Source organism: Protopterus annectens, chromosome 15.part0 (genome assembly GCF_019279795.1).
Source record: "Protopterus annectens isolate FY-2018-M chromosome 15.part0, PAN1.0, whole genome shotgun sequence".
Taxonomy (NCBI): domain Eukaryota; kingdom Metazoa; phylum Chordata; order Ceratodontiformes; family Protopteridae; genus Protopterus; species Protopterus annectens.
Window position 1 is genome coordinate 228,075,937 of NC_056749.1, and position 27,152 is coordinate 228,103,088.

Here is a 27,152-nt window from a genome sequence, read left to right on the forward strand (position 1 = left end):
TTAACCATTCTCTTAAATTCACCTCAAACCAGTAATGAATATTACAAGGCTGCACACATAACTGCTACTCATTTCCCTAAGCTCAGTTTTTTCTCAGATATATCTTCCAATCTGTACACAATAGACACCACCCCCTTTCACTAAGCTAAGAATTCTTCCCCTACAGGAGAAAACCAAAATAAAACCAATTTCAACATATGAATATAACTCGAAGAGGAAATTTACAACCTATTTATCTCCCAAACACTTACTCCAACCTAATCGTTTGTGGTGATATTCACCCAAACCCCGGACCCTCCCACACCACCACTCTCCAAAACAACTGTCATAAATCTCTAAGCTTCACTACCCTCAACCTTCAAAGCATCAGAAGCAAAATTCCAGTTCTGCACGCCTGGATTAAACACAGCAAACCAGGTATTATAGCAGCAACTATGACTTGGCTAAAACCTTATATTAAAAACTCAGACTTCCTTTCACCAGGCTTTGATTGCCTGAGAACAGATAGACTCCAAAAAAAGGTGTAGATGTTGCTTTGCTATATTGAAATACGTTTAATATAGTCTTATAAAACAAACCCATTCCCAAATTTTCCACAGCCGAAATACTAATATTTCCCATGAAAATGAATAACTGCAAAAGTATCTGCAGTATAGTCCTGTATATCCCTTCTGGCAATAATATCCCAGTACTGAGGAAATTCTAACTTGGTCAACCAAAAACATAGAAACATGAAACAATTATACTTGGTGATGTACATATTAACTGGCTAGATATCATACATCATCACCCAACCGACAGCATCAACCTATATAATTACATGCAACTAAATACTACCATAACAAGACCCAACAAAAAACAAAACAATGGCTCAATTCTGGACTGGGTCATGGTCTCCGACCATAGCAGAATCTCCTCCACAGGTACACTTCCAAACAGTATTAGTAATCACTTACTTGCATGCATAATTCCCAAGCCCACCTCAGTGCTTAATAGACATCCTATAAGTATACTAGAGACCTGTCTCATTTCTGCCCATCTACCTTCAGTAATACTCTGCTAAGCAGTAATACTCTGCTAAGCATCAGTTGGCACCCTCTAAAAGTCCTTCCCCTGGATAATGCTGTGGAATTCTTTAACTCCACATTTCTCCTGGTACTAAATAGTCTTGCTCCACTCCTTCATAGGAGGTTGAAAACTAATCAGGCCAGATGGCTCACTAATCCCACAAAGCAACTCGTGAAGGCTAGAGATAAGGCTTGGAAGCTGTGGCAGCATAGCAAAAACCCCTCTGATTTTACTCAATACAGACGGCTACAAAATCAAGTAAAGTGACTAGTCATCAAAAACAAACAGGAACACTACAGAACCACCATAAGCATAATCCCAAAAAGTTGTAGAGGTCCATGAGTTCACTTTTAAACCCAGGCAAAAGCGAAAACTCCCTCTCCTGATCCAGACAGGACACCAACCGAAACAGCATCACTGTTTAACTAATTTCATTAAAAATAGCATAGTTAACCTCAGAGCCAACTTACTACAAAATCAACCCACCTCCCACAGACCTATCTGCAACACCAAGACTAAACTTATCACTCTTACTTATACCTACCTCCACCATAAAAAAATTCTTCTTAAACTTGGCTCTAATGCCCCAGATAATTTACCACCAGAATTCCTACAAATTTTAGCTAACTCTAATGTATACCCCATCAGTATACTTCTAACCAGATCCATTCAAGAGTCCTCCATACCTACCATCTGGAAAAAAGCATTTATTCTCCCGCTCCACAAAGGAGGAAGTAATAATGACATATCTAACTTCCGACATATTGCCATCCTCTCACCTATCTCCAAAATCTTTGAAAAATGCATTCATGGCCAACTACTTATCCATTTGCAACACCATACAATCCTTTCCCCAACTCAGCATAGATTTAGCCAGGTTACAGCACTTCCACTGCTCTTAAATCCTTCTTAGACACCGTTAACAAAGCTCGAGATGCAGGGAACCTTATCTCTTCACTATTTCTTGATTTTCTAAGGTCTTCAGTACTATTTTTCACCATCAACTCCTTTCTGAACTCTCCAATTTAGGCATGTCTCTCCCACCCTAAACTGGTTCTCCAACAACCTTACAGATAAGCAACAAGCAACCAAATGGCACCAGTCCCTAATTCTGTTACTTAACATCAGTATAGGAGATCCACAAGGATCCATACTAGGGCCACTGCTGTTCAGCATTTTTATCAGTGATTTCCAAACCACTGTTGCTCAGGCTATTGTCATCCAATATGCAGGTGACTCTGCCATCATCTGCACTGCCAAATCCACATCAGAACTACAGTCACTGACCCAAAATGCCTTCACCTCCAGTGAAACCTAGATGTACAATAACCATTTGGCACCAAATCCCAATAAAACCAAACTCATGTTATGTACCCCTTAAAAAAAAAGCTGCAACCCTAAAAAAAATGAATTTACCATTCATTCCCTCAGTAAACATGTGCATTGAAGTAGTCCCTTATACCAAACTTCCAGGTGTCAGTATAGACAAAAACCTAACTTTTGACCAGAATATTAACACCAATATCAAAAAAAACCCATCAGAAATTAGGCATCCTCTACAGGCACAGACACTGCTTCACCTTCACCGCAAGACTATCCCTTGCCTTTACCTTTCTGCTTCCACCTTTCCTCTATGGTGCACCACTCGTCACCAGCATCCAGGCCTCTCTTAAATCCAAGCTAGACTTATGCTACAACAAAATTGCTAAATTTGTTACCAATGCTAAATACTCCTCTCACCACTGTGTATCACTTCGGTTTCTAAAGTGGCTTGAACTACCCTAATATCTTACATACATACAACTAACTACAACTCGTAAGCTAATCTATGTGCCTTCTAACTACCCAGCCCTGTCCTCTCTGCTCACCATGTATCATCCAAATAGACCTCTCCCATCTGTTAATCAAATGCAGTGAAACCTAACCTTTCCTTTGGTCGGATGCACTACCCCTTTATCATTGAAAGCTATGGAATGCCCTCCCCACAGCACTCAGGACTACTAGCAACCCAGAACACATTAAGACATCTCTGAGACAATACTTGACCTCCCATTGGCAATGTACATGTAGTAGGTCCAACCATATAAAACCAAATATTACCTAGCGTACCCACTTCTCCAGCTCATCTCTGTCTTCCTTTCACCTACATAGATTTCTTCCAAATCAGCATATTTCCTATCATGAGAAACACAGCCACTTAGAAGGGTCTATATATTAGCATGTAACTAACTATATACCCAATGCATCTACCTTACTTTCAGTCTAATCATTCTGTTACCACCATCTTCTGTTCTCTACCCAGCAGCTACTGCAACGTTCACAAACATACCATATAATCTATGGCATTGGATTGATATGCATTGTATGTCCATCATATTCAAAGTTTCATTTTTTATGTTCTGTGTAACCTAGGATTTTATATTTGTATACTGTGTAGTTTACTGTATTGCCTGTTTGTAATTTGTATAATGTCTGTCTGAATTTGGAGCTTTTCTTCCTGGGTCTCCACTGAAAATGGGCTCACTCTGGCCCAGTGGACCCCCTGGTAAACAAATGCAAATAAATAAATAAGTAAATAAATAAATAACACTTCATCTTGTTACACTAACACACAACGTAATGCCTGTGAGGCTATAGTTTATGAGATCTAATTAAGCCCCTCTATATGTTATCTGTAACACTCCCCTGTACACACTGGAACACCCCTTCAGAACTGCTTCAGTCCTGATGTAGCATAATAGATTCCCCATAAAACTCCTTAATAACCATTTAATACAACTAATGGTATGTTCCAAGTATTCAAAACTCTCCACATATCACTCATTCATTTGGCCTTTAGTACAAGAAATATTACTTCCTTATTCTTCCTTGGTACCTTGGTATTCAAACTTCTACTTTTTACACTGCAATACTTATTTTATTCAAGCATAGGCTCTACTAACATAATATATTATTGCATATCTTATTAAGTCACCAAATTCATTCCCCAAACACTATCTTCTGCGTCTTTACTGCATTAAACTTAGCTACACCTCCAACAATCCCTCCAGACAACAAGCAAACTTTAGTGTCACTAACACTTCTTTCTGCAGTAAGCTGCAATGTTTCTACCATGCTGTTCCTGTCATTTCTCTTCTTTTTAATCTCCAAACTTTTCCGCTTTTCTTCTTACTCAGAAAAAGTGCAGTGCATTTAAGCTAATTTTATTAGTGGGCATGTCTAAAAAGAAGAAAATTGAACTATCAAATGACTTGTTTACACTTATTGCAGTAATATTTTTTTTTGTCACATCTTAACATAAAAGCAATTTGCCAAGTAAACTCCTCCTCTGCTTCAGATCTGGCTACAAATAAAGATTCCCTCAACCAACAGTAATCCAATAAACCTACTAGTTGCTTATCTGCCACCTCTATACTCTACATGTCAGTTCAGATTGCATATACATCAACTCATGTTAGTAGCTTCAAAGTACAAATCCGTAATAATTTTAGGTGACTTAAACCTCTTAGGCTCAGTCTGTAATCACAGCATAGAAGTGCCTATCTGATCTTGGTCTCATTCAAGTGGTACAGAACCCCTCATTTTCTTGTTTGAATTTAGATAATCTCTCTGTGCTTGATCTTCTAATTACTAACAATCCCACCAGCATCTCCTCATTCTTACTCATCCCCTTTCCATTAGTGATCACTGCTCTGTTGCTTTCATTATAAATAGCAAAACTTTGAAGCTGCCACTCTTCACTTTTTAGGACAAAATCCGCACAAAACCTTATTGGTCAGAAAGTACACCTTGACATCCTTGACTGGTCCCCAGTACTAGCTTCCCAACACCCAAATGGGCAGTAAAAACCTTCACCAGCACCTTGTTAGCACTCCAAAATAAATTATTGCCAATAACCCTGAGACTTTACAAAGCCAACATAACCTCATGGTTAACAAAAGCACGGATTGCACTCCTTGGTCTCTGAGATGAAGCGTGGTACAAATGGAATGAAATCCATACTCAAATAATAGAAAGAAGTTCATTGCTCCACATAACCTATCCATGCAAGCTATTTAGGGGCCTAATGAAAACTACCGTAAATCTGAATAGCCTTCACTTTTACATACAGCCAGTTTTCGAAAGATGTTAATCTTTTAACTGGTCACAAACTTTCTCCCAATACAGCTACTACGGACATCACTTAGTGCACTCTAAACATCTTGCCCTTTCTGACTTCCTAAAAAACGTTTAGTAGCCTACCACTACCATCACCCATCTATTCCACCCCTTTAGCTCATCCTCCCTCTCCTTCCTATATACACAGCTTTTCTGCTTCAAGAAAATAAAAGCCAAAGATGTAGAACTTTTGCTGTTTTGCCCATATATGGCGTAATAATCTTCTGTCTTGGTTTGATAACTACTTTAAATGATTAATTAACTGAATCCCTACTGCAAATTTTTAACCTCCAATATTTAGAAAACACTGTTAGAGAAACCTTTACCTAAGTATGGGCTTGGACATATTCGTGGACAGTGAGCTCTCGATCAACCAGCTTGTCTCTATAGTTAGAAAATCCTTCTACCAAGTGCAGCTGACTGCCAAGGGTGTATCTTCTAGATCCAGGGATATCATAAGCCTATAACTGGATCCCACCCAGTTTGGGTTTGTGAAAGGCAGATCATGCCTTCTGAACCTGATCGACTTCTTTGAGGCAGTCACCAAAGCCGTAGACGAGGGTAAAGTGGTTCACACAGCCTATCTTGACCTTGCCAAGGCTTCTGAAACCATCCCCTATTCTGGAATTATAGCTAAACTCACTAAACTGGGTATAAATCCCTACATCACAAGATGGGTTGCCAACTGGCTCACTGACAGAACCCACACTGTAAAAGTTGCAGACTCCAAATCTGACTTCAAACCAGTGACAAGTGGAGTACCACAGGGTTCAGTCCTGGGACCGCTCCTGTTTGGTATCTACTTCTCTGAAGTACAGGCTAACACAGAAGGCCTCTGGCTAGTGAAGTTCGTAGATGACTGCAAACTAGGAGCCATAGTCGTGTCCCCAAATGATGTGGACATCCTACAGAAGGGCCTCACTGAGACAGAATGGCCTCAAGCTCAGTGCATTGTTGTCCCCTTTGGTAAAAACTCTGTACCCATGAACTGCCACATAAACGGCAGTCTACTTAATGCCAAATGTGTGATAAGAGACCTTGGGACCCAGGTGGATAGTAGTCTCTCCTTTGATAATCACATTGCCCCAATAGTCAGGAAATCATGTGTGGCACACCTCATCAGAAAATGGTTCTCATTCAGGAAAAAAAGCGGTCATTGTTTCCTTCTACTCTACACTCATTAGACCCATTGTAGCACACGACACCCCTTTTGGAATGTACCTTACAAGACATCTGCAGCAGCTTGAAAGGCCGCAGATGTACCTCACAAAGAGGATTACTGGCCTAACAGATGCCCTGCACTGACCATCTCAAAAAACTCCAGCTTTACTCTGTAGCATATCGCCTACTCCAAGGAGATCTCTGCCTAACATGTAAAGCTGTGTTAAACCCTGAGCTGTTGGACATGCTACACCTAAAGAAATCCCAATCCCTCCGAGCTACATTGTCTAGGGACATAAACCTTGTCAACACAATAAACAGGACATGCTGGAGGGATATATTCCTGTCCCAGAGACTTCCTATACTCTGGAACAAGCTACCTATCTATGTCAAGCAAAGTCCCTCACTAGCACTCTTCAAGAAAAATCTTGATGAGTTGATGGAAAATAGGAAATACACCTGGGGATCACTTCTGGGGCTCTGCTCGACAGGGACACAGGAAATTAACTTTCTTGGGTGGTGTAAGTCAGAGAACCTTGTTGGCTAGGCTTACTTAGGCCCTTGGGCCGATAGCCTAGTACCTACCTGTGAATTGAGTATATTGCTCCCTTCATCATGTACCTGGCCAAACACAGGCTCAGCTGAAAAGACACCTAACTTTTCCTCACTAAAAAGGTCTGGGGCCTAATTTCTGTTCCTTTAAGAAAAACTTTTTAAAACTCTGTCTCTGTTTTTGAACTCCTACAGACTCCTGCTTTATGACCTCTGCCTAAACATACAAGACCTCGAACGACCCTGTCCCATTTGACCTCATTCACATCCACAAATGCCATCTATACTAGAGACCTAAACTTCTGCTGCAAGATACATAGAACATGTTAACAATATAGAGTCTATATTACTAGAATGAAAGCTTAAATGTTCGAATCTGTAAAGGTCGACCCTTACAGATCAAACACTTAAGCGTTTGAAATTATAGAAAAGTAAATTAAAAAAAAACAAGCATATAGAAAGGGTTTAAGCAGGGGGGCAAGCCCCTCTGCACCCCCCACACCCCCCGCTACTTAAATATACCAACTCCGAGATCGCACTTCAGTGAACTACAGTGCGGAAATGGGAAATTTCCCATTCCCTACACTGTAGCGCGATCTTGGAGTTAGTATATTAAAGTAGGGGGGTGTGGGGGTGCAGGGGGGCTTGCCCCCTGCTTAACCCCTTTAGTTTTGTTTTTTAACTTCTGCATTTTTTTTTTAATTTTTGTAAAAAGTCGACCGCTTAACTGTTCGATCTCTAAAGGTCAACCTTTAGAGATTTGAACATTTAAGCAGTCGTATATCTAATATAGACCCACAATATAGATACTTCTCACAAAGAATTTCCCCTCCTCTGGAATGCTCTTCCTTTTCATAATAAAGTGTAGCTCTGTTTTACTTTTTTATAAATAGGTTGTTGAATTAAGTGACTATGATCTACTCTCTTATAAGTAGTGCAGTTAATTCTTGTCATACTTTGATATAAATATATTTTGTGTTCTATTTGTACAAGCATATCAGTGTGTTTTGCACGTGTTATGTACAGTGTCACCTATGATACATATTTACTATCTTCTATATGTTACGCCTTCCGGGCTGTGCCCGAGATAGGTCCACATGGATCAGTGATCTACTATAGTAAAGATATGCACACATACACATGTATATTTATACAATTTGTACAATATTTAACATCTTACATGTATTATATTTGGATTAGGAAACACTTTTTAGGTATTATTGTTAGTGTTCTAACAACAATTGTTGCTTTTGTTATGAATTTCCACTTCTTTGGAAATGGTTTATATTAATATTCCTTTCTTGACAATTTATTGTAACATGTTTTACTGTGGTCTTTACCTCTATTCCACCGAGGTTTATTTGTAGTATATTTTCACTTAGTTTTGTATAAGGATTAGTTTTTAAACAATTTTAATGTACAATGTTAGGTTTATCATATTAGTTGTTATACATGCATTATTTGTGAGGAAACCAAACACTGTGTGTTTAAGAAATTGGTGAGGGTGCAGTTTTTAATCAATTAATTTTGGCGTTTTTTTAAGTATTTAAAGGGAGTGTTTAGGTTTGTTAATTGTTCTGAGGAAGTGTATTTTATACATGAAAGCGCTCAACTAACTGTTCGTCGAATATTGTATTAAAGAGCTTTGGCTTTTTTTATTTTAATCAAGTGTGGATCGTGGTTTTTACTGTGGTTTTGGTGTGCTGTGCAGTTTATTGTTGTACCCACAGTGACTTCGTGGAAATTGTCGTAATACTACCATGGATTCCATCAGCGAGGGGTTCGGCAACTTCTCTCCTGTCCGGAGGGACGAAATGGATAAAGTGCATTCGGAATTAGCCATCCTAAAGGGAGAGATTACACACCTAATTGAACTTCTGACACCGCCTACTCAACGGACTGCTGTATCGGCCAATCGGGTCGAACAGGAAGCTCCTTCACTTGTACGTTCGAATTTTATGCATCTGCTTTCCGACCATGACAGTTTGGACGACATTCCGAATGGGCAGAGGTCGGTTGTAGCCCCTAAATCGGGTCTGGCAGGATCTTGTACCAACGGGGGAATATTCAATAACATCAGTGGATCGCTTAATCAAACGGAGGATTTGGTTTTTATATCGGGTGCCAAACCCAAGCGGGCACCACCGAAAAGGACATATTCTGTTAAAGAAGGGCTACAGGCTGGAACTTTTGATACTGTGGAAGGTACGGCGAAATCTGCTGTGCGGAACACTTGTGAAGCAGGTAGCTTTAATCACAAAAAGAATTTGGACAGATTTCTAAAATTGCCATTTGAATTTAGCAGTGTTACTAAAACTATTAATGATAAAGAAAGAAATAATTGTGATGATAAGGTCAATCCTTCTTTGAAAAATATGATATTTGAGTTTGGTAACAAACTACATAAAATTAAAAGTATACAGGTAGATAATATGTATTTACGTAAGTGTTTGGAAAGTAACATCATTCCCATGGGTCTTCGTTTTTTCAAACAACCCATAGGGATTGATTTGAACATGGAAAACATAAAAAAATGTGAAGAAATGTTTAATAATTTTGGCAAACAGTTCATTGAGTTCATACTGTCATGTAACGATCATAAATTGAGTTGTTTATTGGATGAGGTTGAAAAGGTTAATTATTCTATTACACATGATTTATTATTTTCACAATGGGAAAAGCTATATGAAAAACAGTATGTATATGCTGAGAGTAATGGTAGAAAAAGTTTCGATAGGAAGTGCAGGAAGTTTTCTAGGGATTTAAAGCAATACGAGAATGGTACCATGTACAAATGGAATAGAAACAACACAGTTTCCAATGGTGCATTTCACAAAGGCATCAACAACAGCGCCTATGTTGCAGACTTTCCTAGTGGCAATGGTGTGGATGATTTTTTATACCAGGGGACCGGGAGGGGGTACCAATGGCAAGAAGTAGGGAAGAAACAGAGTTTCAACAAGTGGGGGTACCACCACAGGGACCATTAATTAGAGATCCTAGTTGTGATGGCAACAACGCAACACTGGTGGGTAACACTAACAATATTGTCAACATTCAAGGGGATATCAAGGTATACAATTACACCTCTTTTCCGGTCAAGAAGGAACATTTCCTAATATTTACAAAAGGGATGAAATATATACCTAGTCAATCTTTTGACATAGTGGACACACTAGTTGAATTCAAACTTTTTCTCAGGAAGTTGAACTTGGGAATATTTTTTCATGATTCTATGGGTAACAGTTTACCAAAGAACTCTCTTAAGAAAAGAAGTTCTTTTACACCTCCCATACACAAGACATTAATATCCTATGAGAAAGTAGTTACCAAGCAACTTTATGCTCTTTGCAAGCAAAAGAAAAATCTTTCACCCCATGGTAGTTGTGACAGATCTTTGGGGGACATTTTGGACACCCTTAGTGCAAACAACATCAGGATCATGTCAGCTGACAAAGGGGGTGGTATCGTGTTATACGACCAAAATGCCTACACTGCTAAGATTTTTGATATTCTTCACAACACCACACAATATGAGGTTTCAAGTCTTAATCAGATTAACATAGCTCACCATCGAATTGACTTGTATTTGGAGGAATTTTTGTTGGACGAGAGAATAGATGAAGATCTCTACAAGTTCCTCAAGGTTGATTTTCCTCAACTAGCCACAATATTCGGAATTCCGAAGGTGCATAAAGATGTGGTGAACCCCCCCTTCAGACCCATCATCGCAGGCAGCCACAGTAAAACCTTTCAATTTGGTAGAGTGGTTGACTGCTGGTCGAAGCACATTCTTGAAGGGACTCAACATATCATTAGAGACTCCTGGGAATTTTTGGGGATTTTTACTAATGAGTTATGGAGTTCTGACATGACTTTTGTTACGATTGACATCAAAGATCTCTTCTCTTGCATCCCAAAGAACGAGGGGTTACACAGATTTACAGACAGTCTAAGGAAACACAGTGGGCTTTGTTGGGAGAAGATTCAGCTTATTGTAGAGCTTACAGAAATTGTACTTGATAATAACTTCATTTACTTTGAAGGCGAATACTACCGACAAATCTCTGGTGTGGTTATGGGGGCAGCCTGTGCCCCCATTTATGCCAATCTTGTGCTCTTGGACTGGGAGGAAGAGTTTGTGTTAAACAGTGAATGGATGGAACATATATCCTGTTATGTTCGTTACTTGGATGACTTGTTTTTGCTTTGGAAGGGTGACATTATGGCATTATCCAAATTCATCGAATACATTAATCAGACTACTACATACCTAGAGTTTGTACATCAACACAATAGGTGTGGTATTAATTATTTGGACATTTTTATTTACAGTGATGGGGCGTCTTTTCAATCCAAGATTCACAGAAAAGACACTTTTAGTAATGGCTATTTGGATTTTAGCAGTAGTCATCCTTACTCACAGAAACAAAGTATAATCAAAGGGCAGTGCATACGGGCTGCCAGAATGACAACAGTTAGAACTGACATGGAGTGGGAAATTGACAACATTGGGAGAATGTTTAGGGACAAAGGTTATCCACTGAAGTTGATCAAGGATGTGACCAGTTTTGTGAAACAAGAGTGGGGGAAAAAGTACACATCCCTCCTGGGGAAGGGGTTTGTCACCCTTGGCACCAGTAATGAAAGTCAAGACAACAACTGTACTAGTGAATACTTGAAGTCTTACATTGTTAAATATGGCAAACATGTAGGTGATGTTAAAAAAATTGTTACCAACAATTGGAATATCATTACCTGTGACGAGTCTATCAAAAATTTTGTTAGTGACAAACCTACTTTTGTATATAAAACAGGTTTAAACATCAAAAATCTCATTGAACTGAAGGCCAGCAGGCAAGCTTGGAGCACAAATCAACAGAAAGGTGGGACTAGGAAATGTGGCCGATGTTCCCAATGTGCTTATATTAATGAGGATGATTGTTGCATTTTAAACAACATCAACAAAAACAAAATCAGGTTTGCCTATGGTAATTGTAATTCCAAACACTTGATATATCTAGCTATGTGCTGTTCGTGTTCCTGTTTTTATGTCGGGAAAACCGACCGACAGTTTAAAAACAGAATTTATGATCATAATTACTGCATAGGGAGAAAGGATGACAACAACGCTCTATTTCGTCATATTTCTAAAAATACAGCATGTGAAAAATTCAAATTTGCAATTTTGGAAACAGTTAGGGTCAATCCGAGAGGTGGGGACATCAAGAGAACAGTGGGAGAGAAGGAAATTAGATGGCAGCTGAAATTAAATGCAGCCTGCCTTCCAGGTTTAAATGAAATGATCCCCACTAAACCTCTGATTAGGAATACCTGACTTTCACACGGGCTACTGAAGTATATGGTTCCTAAAATTCCATTTATTTTTACATTTGTACAATATTTAACATCTTACATGTATTATATTTGGATTAGGAAACACTTTTTAGGTATTATTGTTAGTGTTCTAATAACAATTGTTGCTTTTGTTATGAATTTCCACTTCTTTGGAAATGGTTTATATTAATATTCCTTTCTTGACAATTTATTGTAACATGTTTTACTGTGGTCTTTACCTCTATTCCACCGAGGTTTATTTGTAGTATATTTTCACTTAGTTTTGTATAAGGATTTGTTTTTAAACAATTTTAATGTACAATGTTAGGTTTATCATATTAGTTGTTATACATGCATTATTTGTGAGGAAACCAAACACTGTGTGTTTAAGAAATTGGTGAGGGTGCAGTTTTTAATCAATTAATTTTGGCGGTTTTTTAAGTATTTAAAGGGAGTGTTTAGGTTTGTTAATTGTTCTGAGGAAGTGTATTTTATACATGAAAGCGCTCAACTAACTGTTCGTGGAATATTGTATTAAAGAGCTTTGGCTTTTTTTATTTTAATCAAGTGTGGATCGTGGTTTTTACTGTGGTTTTGGTGTGCTGTACAGTTTATTGTTGTACCCACAGTGACTTCGTGGAATATGTGCATATGTGTGTAGTTGGCAGAATTTGATAGGTTCCATTAAACTGTATAAATTTGACTTATTTATTTACAGTTTTCATGTAAATTAAAAGTAAATATTGGTTTAAAATACCTTGATTTTGTTTTATGGAAACATGTCTTTTGTACTGCTACCTAGTATATGTATGTCTGTGCTTGTGTTGGTATGTATGCTCATTTCTTACTGTATATGCATTAGCTCCCCTCAGCTGTAATGAGGTTTCTGAAATGTGTTCTTTTCAGTGTAACATAATTTCAGCATTATCAGGGATTGCAGGTCATACAGTACATTTCAATAAAATATTATGTAAACGTGTAGCTTATTTTTGTTCTGCTTTTATTTTTAGAGTCTTGACTATGAAGTGTCATTAATTAAGAAGTCTAGATCAGCCAGTCATCTGGATCAACGGCAGGAAATAAGCATTGTTACTACACTGATGGTTTAAGTGTATGCTGGAGTTTAATAGATACCAATATGCTCATTTCTTTTCTTTAAAATGTTCATTGTTTTCCTGGTGTACCTTTTTATGTTGTTAGGCATTGTAGTTTTATATGCTGCCATTATTAGAATATTTGAAATTAATACAGACCACATTCCAACTTAAAGGCAAAATAGAGGTGCAGCTGTCTGGTAAGCTGTATGATTTAACAATATCCTGGAAGTTAGTTGACTAAACTTCTGCAAATTAGAGTTTTGTAAGTCAATTTATGATTCTGTTCCAGATGAAATGTCGGGACCCATTTGAGCGAGTCCTGAAATGCAGAGACTGAATGGCTGAATGAACGGATTTAAATATACTAAGTCTGAGATGACATTTATTTTTATTTATTTTCTTTTTATTTTATTTTACATTTGTTATATATATATATATATATATATATATATATATATATATATATATATATATAGAGTGTGTGGTGTGGGGGCTTGCCCCTCGTGAAAGACGCTTTACAAAGAGAAGATCGATTTTCTAGATTCACTCTTACTCTGGTTTTGGTCTTTTTTTTTTTTTTTTTGGCTTTTTGCAGTCGACATTTTGGTGTTCCAACATTACAATAGGGAGCCATCACATTTCCATATTATTGGAATCTGTTAGGATAAAATCCACTCAATAACTTATTATCCAATGTATATATAGTGCTTACAGTGATTTTACATATTTTTCAAACTGAAATGATGTTAAATGCAGCATTCCTCGTGTTTGTATACCATTGTTATCATTTGTTAGTCTTACTTTGATTAGGAAATGTAAAATTTTCCATTATGAGAGATGTTGATTTAAATACAATGAAATCTCCAAAGGTATGTTTAGTAGCTGATTATTGCACTTGTAAGTATCCCAGTTAGACAGTGGATCCACCAGAAGCCTTTTATCAACAGTACTGCCCAGGGATTGATCCCCATCCCATCCTTTTTGTGTGTATAACTCATATAAGCAGATTATTTACCCCAGGTGGTCTAACCACTAGAAGTTACCTTTTTAACTTGTTTTCTCTTCTTTCAATTTAGTATTTGTTAGGAATGATTTTGAAACACACTTACATAAAAATTTTGGCAGAAAACAAGCCATGTAAGAAGGCATTTGTTGGTTGCTTTATTTGGTTTTCATATAGGCAATGCAAAAATCTTGTTGGTATGGTGCTGGCAGCTCCCTTCAGTGCCTGGATGCTTTTATCCTCCAGTGACTGTTTCACTGAATTATGTCCATAATGTGTCAGCATCCAGCAATACTAAGCAACTTCTTCCAGTGGGATCTCTGGCAGTTGTGTAAAAAATCCATTTTATTGATTACCATTTTTATGTATTATTTCTACTTATTACAGGTGTTCTATCCATTTAATATATTTTATTGTGACATCACTTCCCCAAAATAGCGTTCTCCTGTAATTTTAACTCCACCAGTTTCTCTTGGTTGCAACTCTTCCCCACTCATTTTTATTCTCTTTATTCTCTTCTGCTTTATATTTCTTCCATTCTCAACTCTGTTTTACCCACCACTTTACTTCTTCCTTTATTATTTTCTCAGTTTTAATGTTCGTATTTTTTTTTCAACATGCTTTGTTTCTACTTTCTCCCTTTAATTTCCCACACATGTATTTCATTGTCATACACAGATTTCCTCTCTTTATGTTACTTTTTAACTATAAAACACACCATTATCTTCAAAATTATCACTTAATTGACTAATAACACAGTACCCTTAATGATATCTTGTACTTCTTAATTAGCAGTTTCTGAGTTCTAAATTACATTTTTTTCCATTGTCTATTATTACCTTTGTAGGAACTTGACATATGCCTTATGTACTCGATGTTTTCAACATAGATTTTTAAATTGCTGCAATAAAGGCATATCTTAGGACAATGCTACACAGTACAAAGTTATAAATGTAAAGATCGGCAGTTAGAAGCTAAATTTATTAAGTATGTGATTTACTGTCAAATTGCACACATTGATTATTGCCCTGAGGTTCTGTCCACCTTGAAATTCTTAATTTCACCATTTTGTATGTTTCTTACATTACCCACATGCCCACCTGTATTTTTAAAAAGGTGGTTATGGAGATTTTGGTTCCTACTTGAATGGACCGGAATAGACTATTAATTTTATGAAAGCACAAATATGCAACTGAACTGGTATTTCACAGCAGGATTTGTTAATTGAAAGGGCACACTTGAAATGTGTACATGTTCCAAATCTAAGTGAAAGCAATAACACATATTAGTAAACTGCGATCAGCCAACAAGGAAAGGATCCTAGTAAAGCTGCAGTCATACTAGCAGGAAGAGTTGATCCTGACAGAACTGTAGCAAAGGGCAGAAAGTATTAAAAATTGGAGACATTAGTGTATTTGTAGAAAAATTATTATTCACTTGTAGATCAGACAGAAGAGAAGCAAATTTATCCCAGCAATTAGGGAATACCATGAGGCAAGTGTGAGATTCACGCTGCTGTATCCAGCTGTCTTGAGTATATTTTTCTTAGAGGATCAAAGACAGTTTTTGATGCAGAACAGGCTAAAGTAGGAAATATAAAAGTTTGTCCAACCAAAAGTAAGTTTATCAAACAGAAGGGGACTCGAAGCTCCTCATTCTTCTGATAGTAAAGCCTCTCATAGAGACTTTGCTAGTGAAACCTTTCTAGTATTCCTAAGGAAAATACTTTGTGAGACAGAGGAACACAGGAGCTGAGTAGAAGAATCGGGACCTTGGAGTCGAAACAGGGGTTGGAAGATGGAAATGAACAGGAAGAAGCACCAACAACACTGAAATTTGTGAATACATTGAGATTATAAAAACATAAATTACATTTGTAAAATATGGCTGTACTAGAAAAGTGGGACCGAGGTAGACTGGACTTTTTGTTGACTTAGACTTGTGGATTTGGACAGAAAAGCATATACCCCACTTTTATGTCATTAATGTTTAGAAGGACACTAAAAAGAAAAAAAGTAACTAAGTAAAACATTTTGTTCTTAAAAGTGTATAAACATCTCAAGATATAAACTGCATGTAAGTTGTTTAGTAAAGCAGATGTGTAGTAGTATGTAGTCAGGGGTATCAAAAATGAAGGGGTGAGTGTGAGTCTTTTCAGTGATTATAGGTGATAAAGATACTAAAGTAAGCAAGAATTCTTTAGTATAAAAAAGTATGCATTATGTGTAAAAAGAGAAGAAAGACTGGTCAAAAGCAAATTCAATGTAGTATGTTGTATTCTTAGGCTGTTGGGTGGGGATGGGAGTGTAAAAGTGCACTGATTATGTTTAGAGCCAAGTGTTTTGGCTTACTTTTCCATAGGTGAAAGTCTAGGTTAATGCTCTTGCCTTTATTTAAAAGCATTTTTTGTGTAAGCATGTGGGTATGAAAAATAAGAAAACATTGTAAATGCAATTAGAAGTTTTCATTTAACAAATAAATGCTCAGTGTGATTTGAGAAGTCTGTAGCTGAGGGGCAGTTGTAGCATTCTGTTCTTGTGTGTCCTGGAGACAAGGGTAACTACAAATGTAGACAGTAAATCTTGAAGTGTGGGCATTTGTCTGGTGAGGGAAATATATAAAATTAAAAGACACAAGGAACAAGCAGCTTGAATAAAAACAAAGTTTGAAATTATTGGAAGTAAATAAGAGCAGCTTCTTCCCAGTACCTAAATACTTCCAGTGCATTTGCTAGAACGAGTGTACAATTTAGTTTTATTTAAAGATAGTGAGTGTATTTTTTCTTTAATGCTAAAAATTTTTTTTTTTCTGAAATTAGAGAAGCTGCTTTTAGTATCTGGGAGGAGAATGGCAGGTAACAAAAGAACTGCCAATTGGTGTAAGTAGTGAACACAGGCTGTAACATGCACTTTCTTTGGTATGAATAACCTTCATTTTATAAATAGGTAATGACTGTGGGTGCAGCTGTCAGGTTTGAGTTAGTTGTTCCTATCAGGAGGGTTGAACTTTATTATTTGAAGATGTACACTATAGTTTTGTGTGTTTGTTTTAAGTTAATGGGTCATTGGCATATTATATTATATGTTTGTTTTTGTTTGAGGTTTCCATTTAAAACAAAAAGTCTTGGAAATAGTTCAGAGCGAAATTACAAAGTAACTGTAAATGAACAACTTATATGAACAGTGGGTCCATGTAACACACAAATTAAATTATTGGTTTAAAAGCTGTAATATAGCAAATTGAAGATAGTAACTTCTTCTCCTAATGCTCCTAAGCTATCCATATTCTTTGGAATGACTGGCCTTACACCTCTGAAGTATAGACAAAAGGTGAAGTATCAGACTATATTAAAAAATACAGGTACAAATAGCAGTGTTACAGGAGAAACATTTGGAAAGAAGTGAGCATATTAATTTGATAAATGATTTCAGGATGCATATTCAGCAAAATATCAGGGACAAAACAAAAGAAGAGTACTTATACTATTCAAAAGAAGAGTACTTATACTAATTGCTAGAGGAGCTCCAATAGTGATAGAAGAAGGAAAAGTAGCAATGGTAGATTTGTGGTAGTAATAGAACTTAAGGAAATTGTGGAGAAATAATTAGCCTTCAGCGGGAATATTAGTTGTAGGTGTTAACTGGAACTCAATTTTGGGACAGTGTAGATGTATCTGTGGACCTAGAACGGAAAATTTTAATAAAATAGGGTAGATTTCTGAATAAATGTATGAAAATATTTGTTATGGAAGAAGTGACTTCAGTAGTAGGAACTCTGAGAGAAATTTACTTATTATTCCCCAAGTTACAAAAACTGGGCTAGACTTGGCAGAAATTATATTTTCACAGAAACCTGTGCATTTAATTGAAAGCTTCAGTATACATACCATAATTATTTCAGATCATACACACATAAAAGCTTAGATAACAATGCAGGGTAATGACGTAAAAATGAAACACTGGAGCTTCACCACGTACCTTTTAAAAAGAGTTTAATTTAAGGAACTGGTAGTGGAAATTATTTGAGAGTTAGGGAAGATATAAATTTCTTCAGGAGGTATAGGTAGTGAATGGGGTAAAATAAAGTAGATTTTAAAACTAGAGTTGAAATAAAAAGAGATATGGTTAAGAAGCAACAGAAATTGTATAGAAGGACTGACAAATGTTAAAGTATTGCAGAATAAGGCAAATCTCACAGAAAAAGAAGAGGCACAACTGCAGAGTGCTAAAGAGAAAATAAGGGAGTACTTGGATAATATGCATGAGTTTAGAAGCATTGCTGTTAACAACTGCTTTTTGATGATAACTCCAGAGCATAAGAACTTTTAGCACAATGACTTGGCCAGCAGGAAGTAGAAAGGGTTTTTGCCAAACTTAAGGAAGAGAGATATTTTGGGAATTGTATGAAAATTTGTTTAATGCAGGGAAATGTGGAAATCAAGAAAGAGCACAAATGGAAGTATTTATGGAATGCTTAAGTATGCCAAGGTTAGAGTTAGGTGAGGCTTAACAATTAATAGTTAAGATAAGAAGAGATGAGATAAAATTTACCTTGATTTTGTTTTATGTAAATTAAAAGTAAATATTGGTTTAAAATACCTTGATTTTGTTGTATGGAAACATGTCTTTTGTACTGCTACCTAGTATATGTATGTCTGTGCTTGTGTTGGTATGTATGCTCATTTCTTACTGTATATGCATTAGCTCCCCTCAGCTGTAATGAGGCTTCTGAAATGTGTTCTTTTCAGTGTAACATAATTTCAGCATTATCAGGGATTGCAGGTCATACAGTACATTTCAATAAAATATTATGTAAACGTGTAGCTTATTTTTGTTCTGCTTTTATTTTTAGAGTCTTGACTATGAAGTGTCATTAATTAAGAAGTCTAGATCAGCCAGTCATCTGGATCAACGGCAGGAAATAGCGCAGTAAGTTACACTGATGGTTTAAGTGTATGCTGGAGTTTAATAGATACCAATATGCTCATTTCTTTTTCTTTAAAATGTTCATTGTTTTCCTGGTGTACCTTTTATGTTGTTAGGCATTGTAGTTTTATATGCTGCCATTATTAGAATATTTGAAATTAATACAGACCACATTCCAACTTAAAGGTAAAAATAGAGGTGCAGCTGTCTGTGGTAAGCTGTATGATTTAACAATATCCTGGAAGTTAGTTGACTAAACTTCTGCAAATTAGAGTTTTGTAAGTCAATTTATGATTCTGTTCCAGATGAAATGTCGGGACCCATTTGAGCGAGTCCTGAAATGCAGAGACTGAATGGCTGAATGAACGGATTTAAATATACTAAGTCTGAGATGACATTTATTTTTATTTATTTTATTTTATTTTTATTTTACATTTGTTATTTTACATTTGTTAACCGGGCTAGTCTGGCTGGATACATGTCCATTTTCAGCAGAGGCCCGAGGAGAAAAGCTCCGCTATAATACTAATTATACAGTTAAAAGAAATTAAAACACTAAATCAATACAGTTAAAACACTAAATCAATACAGTTAAAAGAAACTAAAACACTAAATCAAGTAAACACTCAAACAATAAAAAAGAGAAGTACAAATGAATATATAGTATTGCTGATAGGTGTCTATTTTCTGCAGAGGGTTAAGGAGGGAAACTCCACTGACATACTAAAAGAAAGGAACAAACATTGTCAAAGAGAGAGATACTATATAATATATAATATACAGTGTTAGCTATGAAAGCAGGTAGTAAAGCAGTTTTCAGTCAGGATTGGAGCATGGGCATAGCCAGTGATTTTGTAAATGATTTCTAATCTGTTTTTTGAAAAGGTAACATGAGCTTAGGGAGGTCAGTTCAGTGGGAAGTTTATTCCAACATGATCCGACAGTATTTGCAAATAAGGAGTCACCTGCTTTATTATGAGATTTGAGAGTAGTTACTAGGAGCTTGTTGGATGAGCGAAGTGTACTAAGATTTTATAAGGTGTGATTAGGTTGTTCAGTATGGGTGTGTTGGAGGGTAATGTAGAATTTTAAAAGTCATGACTAGTTGCTGTAGGAGTATTAGGTTTGGAAGTTCTAGCCAGTTAAGTTTCTTTAAGTTAAGACAGTGGTGAGTATGGAAAGGAGAGCCAGTTGCAAATCTGGCAATACTATGGTAGGCTAGATTAAGTTTCTGAAGGTTAGTTTTAGAAATGTTGATAAAGGAAGGAGAGGCATACAGTAGTGTAGAGATGAGGTGAGTTTGCGCAAGGGATACTCGGGATGAGGCAGTAAGAAAGGGTTTGAGTCTGTAGAGGGCACCTATCTTTTTATTTACTGTCTTGATAGTTAAATCAATGTGATGGTCAAAGTTTAGCTGATTGTCTATGGTAACACCTAGCAGTTTTGTGGAATCATCAGGTTTAATGATAGTGCCATTGCAGGACACAATGGAAAAAGTGATAGGGGTGGATTTTAGGGTTGGGGTGAAAAGTAGAAGTTTGGTTTTTTTGGGATTTAGGAGGAGACAGATATGTTTAAACCATTTTCTGCAGCTGTGAAAGCCAATTGGGTAGAGGAGTGGAGTTCAACTGGGGATGGAGCAGAGCAGATGAGAGTAGAATCGTCAGCATACTGTATACAAGTGGATGTAGGGAGGGAAATAGGCAGGTTATTTATGAATATAGAGAAAAGTAGGGGACCTAGGATGGACCCTTGTGGGACGCCTATAGTCACTGGGAGTTGAGAGGAAAGATGGCTGTCCCAAAGGACTGCTTGTTTTCTGTTTGTCAAATAGGAGTGAAACCACTGTAGTGCTAGTGAGTCAAGTGACAGGGATTGTAGAGTGTGGAGGAGAAGTTGATGGTTGACCATATCGAATGCTTTCGAGAGGTCTAAGAATAGTGCAGAGGAGAACAGGTTGTTGTTGCGATTTTTGTTGATTATGTCAGTGAAGGAGAGAAGGGCAGTAGAGGTACTGTGGTAGGGCCTGAAACCATGTTGAGAGTCTACAAGCAAGTTGTTATTCAAGAGATGATGTAAGAGTTGATGGTGTATGCAGCGTTCCATTATTTTGGATAGAGGAGATAGAAGGGCAATAGGCCGAAAATTGGAGAGTTCATTAGAGTTACCTCCTTTATGGAGTGGAATGATGTGGGAGATTTTCCAACAAGAAGGGATTTTGGACTCAGTTATAGTTCTGTTTATTAAGATGGAGACCGGGTAGGCTAGTTCGGTTGCAGCTAGTTGAAGATATTCAGCTGGTAGCTTGTCGGCAGAAGGGGTGCAGGGTTTAAGTTTAGATAGTAGTTTATGTATAAAAGTTGTGGAGACAGTATTAAACTTTAGCATGGGAGTGCTGTTTTGGGTAGGGGTTATTTGGAGGGATAGGGGGGGAGACATGGTGTTTGCCAGGGAGGCGACTGTTTGAGAGAAGAAGTCATTGAAGGTGTTGGCTATTATGTCAGGTTGGGTTTGGGCTAGGCTAGTTGGGGTAGGAGTTTTGGTGTTTCCTGGATGGAGTAGTTTGTTTATACCTGACCAAAATTGTTTGGGGTTTTGGTTATGTTGATATTTAAAGTGATAGTTTTTTTTATCTAGATAGATAAGTTTCTTTGTTGTGTTTCTGAGGTGTTTGAAGTTTTGGTGGTCGGTGGGGTTTTTTGTGGACCTCCATTTAGTCCATAATTTATTTCTAGCTCGCATATTTTGCTTAGTAGTTTTGGAGAGCCATGGGGCAGCCTTGGAGCTTAGTCTAATTAAGCGGGGTGGGGCATGATGGTCAAGAATTTGAAGGAAGGTATTGTTGAAGTGGGTAACTGCTTCGTCTATTGGGAGGTGTTTTAGAGTTGACCAGTCATATTCTTTGAGTTCGTTTTGAAAGGATGCTAGGTTAAAATCTGTTTTGTTGCGTATGGTGCGATAGGTAGCTTGCTTGGGATTGTAGTATTTTTGTTTAGTGATAAAGGTTAGGAGATGGTCACTGATATTGTCAGGGAGTATTCCTGTTTTATAGGAGAGGGGATTGTTGTTCACTAGTATCCAATCTAGAGTGGTTTGTTTGTGGGTTGATTTGTGTATTCTAGTAGGGGAGTTAATGGTTTGCTGAAAGTTGAAGAGATTAATGTGAATGGAGGGTTTGGGAGATATGCAGGAGTTCCAGTCAATATTGAAATCTCCTAAGATTATGGTTTCTTGGGGAAAGCTACTGGAGACCCAGCCTAGGATATTTTCTAGTGTGTTAATGTTCTTGCCTGGAGGGATGTAAGAACATATGATATAAATAGCTTTGGTTTTATTAACTTGTAGTTTGGCACAAAGTATTTCAGCATTGGCTGGACAGGGGGGCAAGGAGTCAATTAAGGCTACCTGTAGTTGGGATTTGTATAAAACGGCTACTCCACCACCCTTTTTCTAAGACGATCTTGCCTTAAGGTGCTATAACCTGGGGAGTAAATTCGTTGTCTTTGGTACTAGGTTTAAGCCAAGTTTCAGTGAGACAGAGAATATCAAAGGCATAGAAATCTATTAAGGCATGGAGTTGTGTGATTTTATTGTTGATGCTACGAATATTTAGGTGAGCAATACAGAGGAAGTCAGAGGAGAAAGGTGAGCTAAAACAGTTAGAAGTTAAGTTTGATGGGGTATGGCTTATGAGAGTATTTGGGCCAGGGTTGGGGTGGATGTCACCATATATCAATAAAAGTGTTTGTGGGACTTGAAATACTTTTAGGATTTTACAGGCTGTTAGATAGAATCGTTTAGAGGTTTGGGATCTGTAGTAGTGTATTTTGTGGTAGAGAGGGGGAAGGTAGGGACCGCTTGATAGTATATTAATATGTATTTGGTCAGGTAGAGGAAGTGTAGATGTAGTGTGTTTGGCTATTACAGGAGGTTGGCTAAGGATAGGATATTCATAGGAGGTAAGAGTATAGTAGTAGAGAAGGATGTTAAGAAGAATAAATGAATAGATTGAGTTAAGGTTTGAAGGCATGCTCCTATAGAGATGAGCTTAGCAAGTATAGGACTGTGTGGTGAGAACAGTAGAGTAAGGTGAGGCAGTAAGATAAATGTGTGGAGAGAGGGTGTGGTTGTAGGATTAAGAGTATGGTGTGAAATAGGTGGAGTGTGCAGGAGAGAGATAAGTGGTTAATTAGTAGGGGAGTGTCTAAGCAAGTATAAAGGTAGGACCCTGGGGGTGGTGGGAATTGGGGGTAGGGTGGGAGGCGGAGTGAGCCCAAGAGGGCGAACGGAGCGGTAGCCACAAAGAGAGAAGTTCAGCAGGAAACAATCAGAGATAGGGAGAAAAACAGGTAAGACAGTGAGTTAGAGAAAGAAAATGATAAGTAATTTCTGTAATGAGTACAGGTAAGAATGTAGAGGATATAAAGTGAGAGGATAACAGGTAAGGTAAAAAAGATTATTTTAAAAAGAAGAAAAAAGCAGGTCAGGAAGAAAGCTACGATAAGAAAGTGTAATGAAGGCAGAAGATAAACAGGGTGGAAGAAAAAGGAGAACACAGGAGAACTATGATGGAGGTGCCCCTATGTGGAAGAAGTATGATTACAGGAACAGGCCATATAGCAGGGGACTAGGTACGAGAGGGGAGGGGGAAGGAGAGAAATATGCTAACAATTAAGGATAGTAGAGGTAGATAAAGATAGAGTTAAGATGGAGGTATCTAATGTGGAAGGGGGAGTAAGTAGGCTGCAGGAGGTGCTGGAGGGTTGCTTAACCCGAGGTACACAATTAGAGTAAGTCTGCTCTAGCTAGGAAACATAACATACTTTTATACACAGGATAGGTCGCTGCCTCTTGATAGTGTCCTGTTATGGGCACAGGTCTGAGGTTCCTTTGATCCCACAGGGAAGGAGTCTGGAAAGGGACTTTGCTTGAGCTTTACAGCTGCTTACTCTGTTATAAGGTAAAGGAAGGAGAGAGATAGTGAGTGAAAAGAGATAAGTAGCTAGTAGCAGAAAGTAGTAGCAGTGGATAAGCAATTAAACAAAAACAGTATCATTAAGGTTACTAGGTGCAGAGCAATAAACATTGGAGGAAGATCACATCAACAAATTTAGGCATATAGCATACAGCAAAAACAAGTAAAACCTTTACATGAGCAACACTTTCTGATAAGATAATATTCAGGCAAAGGGTTCAGGATGAATGTATTCTATAATAAATACTAACAATAACTGTTATCAGTTGGTGAGACCTGGCCTTCCCATTCATCAGGGAATTCCTTTGTAAAGTTGCCTTACAGTAAACGTAGTCTCGGTAGCAGTAGGGGTCCAGAGATAAAGGAGTTCTAATCAGGTAAACCAGGTTGGGAAAGGAAGTACTTGCCTCCACGACTACTCTACCTTGGCCTGTAATCTGGAGTCCCAGTTATCTCATAATTCCAAGGTGAAGCTACTATGCCGTGAGAACGGTCCGGTGTCCACTTGGTGCCCAGAGCTACAGTCGCCAGACTCCAGTTAATGGGAGTTACAGCGGAAATCTGTGGCCTCTGTGAATAGGTCTGGTAGGGGAAAGTATTTCAGCTAGTGATGTCCTAAAAAGGTTTAACTACTGTTCGGTGGACAGACAGAGTGTATAGAAGGGGTTTTGAAGGTGTTTCAGGCCAGCATGCTGAATTTCATCAGTGCAATATATAGTATGGGATGTCGCAGTCCCGCTAGGTAGAGCAAAGTCAAGTTAGCATTCAGCGACGTTGAGTAGATTACAGCAGTGTACTAGGCTGATTGAGCCTTACAGTGTCGCTATACTCTAGTCGGAGTGACGTAGAGAGTTGGACACCAGCGTGCACGCTAAGCAGATACAACAGCTGATGTGTTACAGTAGAATAACAGACCGAGTTGGCCTCTGAAAAGCGTTTCCCTCTAGATGGAAGACTTAGAGGTAGCACGCCAACGTGCACGCTAAAAACACTTGTGCGTGGCGAAAGAGTTAGCTGGCAACAATTAAGCACAATATTGTGTCAGATAATGAATTTATGGTAAAGACCGAGTTATATGAGGATAAGCTACTTAGCACATAGTGAGCAGTTTACAAGGACATATAGTTGCTGCAAATGGGCCCTATATACATTAATACAACAAGCCCAGGTGAATACGCTGACCAGCAGACAAAAAAAACAATCAAGACCTATTGCAAATACACGTGCAGCCCTTGAAACAGAAGGAACAGGGTTAAATGCGAGTGGCAAAAGGAACCTTCATAAGAATTAACAGAGGCCTAACCATAAGCCGTACATGTGAGTCGCATTAACACTTAAACATTGAGGCCTATTAATACGCTAAACAGTTTAAGTTAGCTTTTACCTGTTAGGCAAACGCGCTCCCAGTAAACACAAGAGCAATGATATTTGTTGTAAGGTAGGCTAACAGGAAGTGGCGTTTACAGGAGATAGTAATAACAGCAGACTATCAATATCTAAACAGGTAAAAAAATACATTCAGTGTACATAGCATGTAGGACTGTTAGGTTACATATCATTATGAAATGACACAAGACTTAGCAAATAGCAATATACAGCAAATACATTCAAGTACTCACAGTTCCAAGGCAAGCTCCTGTCTCCAGACACCCAACAGCCAAAGAAAGAAGGGGAAGAAAGATGGCGTAAAGGGGCAGGGGGTTGTATATATAATCTATGGGTGGGTACAGAGGAGGGAGATGGGGGAGTAACCCTGAAAGTAAGCCATAGGGAGGTGTTGACGTGATAGAGAGTAACTGGTTATTGGCAAAGTGAACTGCGTGTGTGATAGGGGAGGTGCAGTAGTCACAAAGAGAGAAGTTCAGCAGGAAACAATCAGAGATAGGGAGAAAAACAGGTAAGACAGTGAGTTAGAGAAAGAAAATGATAAGTAATTTCTGTAATGAGTACAGGTAAGAATGTAGAGGATATAAAGTGAGAGGATAACAGGTAAGGTAAAAAAGATTATTTTAAAAAAGAAGAAAAAAGGCAGGTCAGGAAGAAAGCTACGATAAGAAAGTGTAATGAAGGCAGAAGATAAACAGGGTGGAAGAAAAAGGAGAACACAGGAGAACTATGATGGAGGTGCCCCTATGTGGAAGAAGTATGATTACAGGAACAGGCCATATAGCAGGGGACTAGGTACGAGAGGGGGAGGGGGGAAGGAGAGAAATATGCTAACAATTAAGGATAGTAGAGGTAGATAAAGATAGAGTTAAGATGGAGGTATCTAATGTGGAAGGGGGAATAAGTAGGCTGCAGGAGGTGCTGGAGGGTTGCTTAACCCGAGGTACACAATTAGAGTAAGTCTGCTCTAGCTAGGAAACATAACATACTTTTATACACAGGATAGGTCGCTGCCTCTTGATAGTGTCCTGTTATGGGCACAGGTCTGAGGTTCCTTTGATCCCACAGGGAAGGAGTCTGGAAAGGGACTTTGCTTGAGCTTTACAGCTGCTTACTTTTATACACAGGATAGGTCGCTGCCTCTTGATAGTGTCCTGTTATGGGCACAGGTCTGAGGTTCCTTTGATCCCACAGGGAAGGAGTCTGGAAAGGGACTTTGCTTGAGCTTTACAGCTGCTTACTTTTTATACACAGGATAGGTCGCTGCCTCTTGATAGTGTCCTGTTATGGGCACAGGTCTGAGGTTCCTTTGATCCCACAGGGAAGGAGTCTGGAAAGGGACTTTGCTTGAGCTTTACAGCTGCTTACTTTTTATACACAGGATAGGTCGCTGCCTCTTGATAGTGTCCTGTTATGGGCACAGGTCTGAGGTTCCTTTGATCCCACAGGGAAGGAGTCTGGAAAGGGACTTTGCTTGAGCTTTACAGCTG

At 38.1% G+C, this 27,152-nt stretch overlaps 1 protein-coding gene across 1 annotated transcript in view; it reads left to right on the forward strand.

Moving 5' to 3' along the window:
- Positions 1-27,152, forward strand: part of ATP7A (ATPase copper transporting alpha) — a 2,674,176-nt gene that overhangs the window by 997,548 nt on the left and 1,649,476 nt on the right. The window contains exon 8 of the mRNA XM_044057744.1: positions 19,228-19,304. Within this exon, the coding sequence (XP_043913679.1) occupies positions 19,228-19,304 (77 nt within the window). The remainder of the gene's footprint in view (positions 1-19,227; positions 19,305-27,152) is intronic.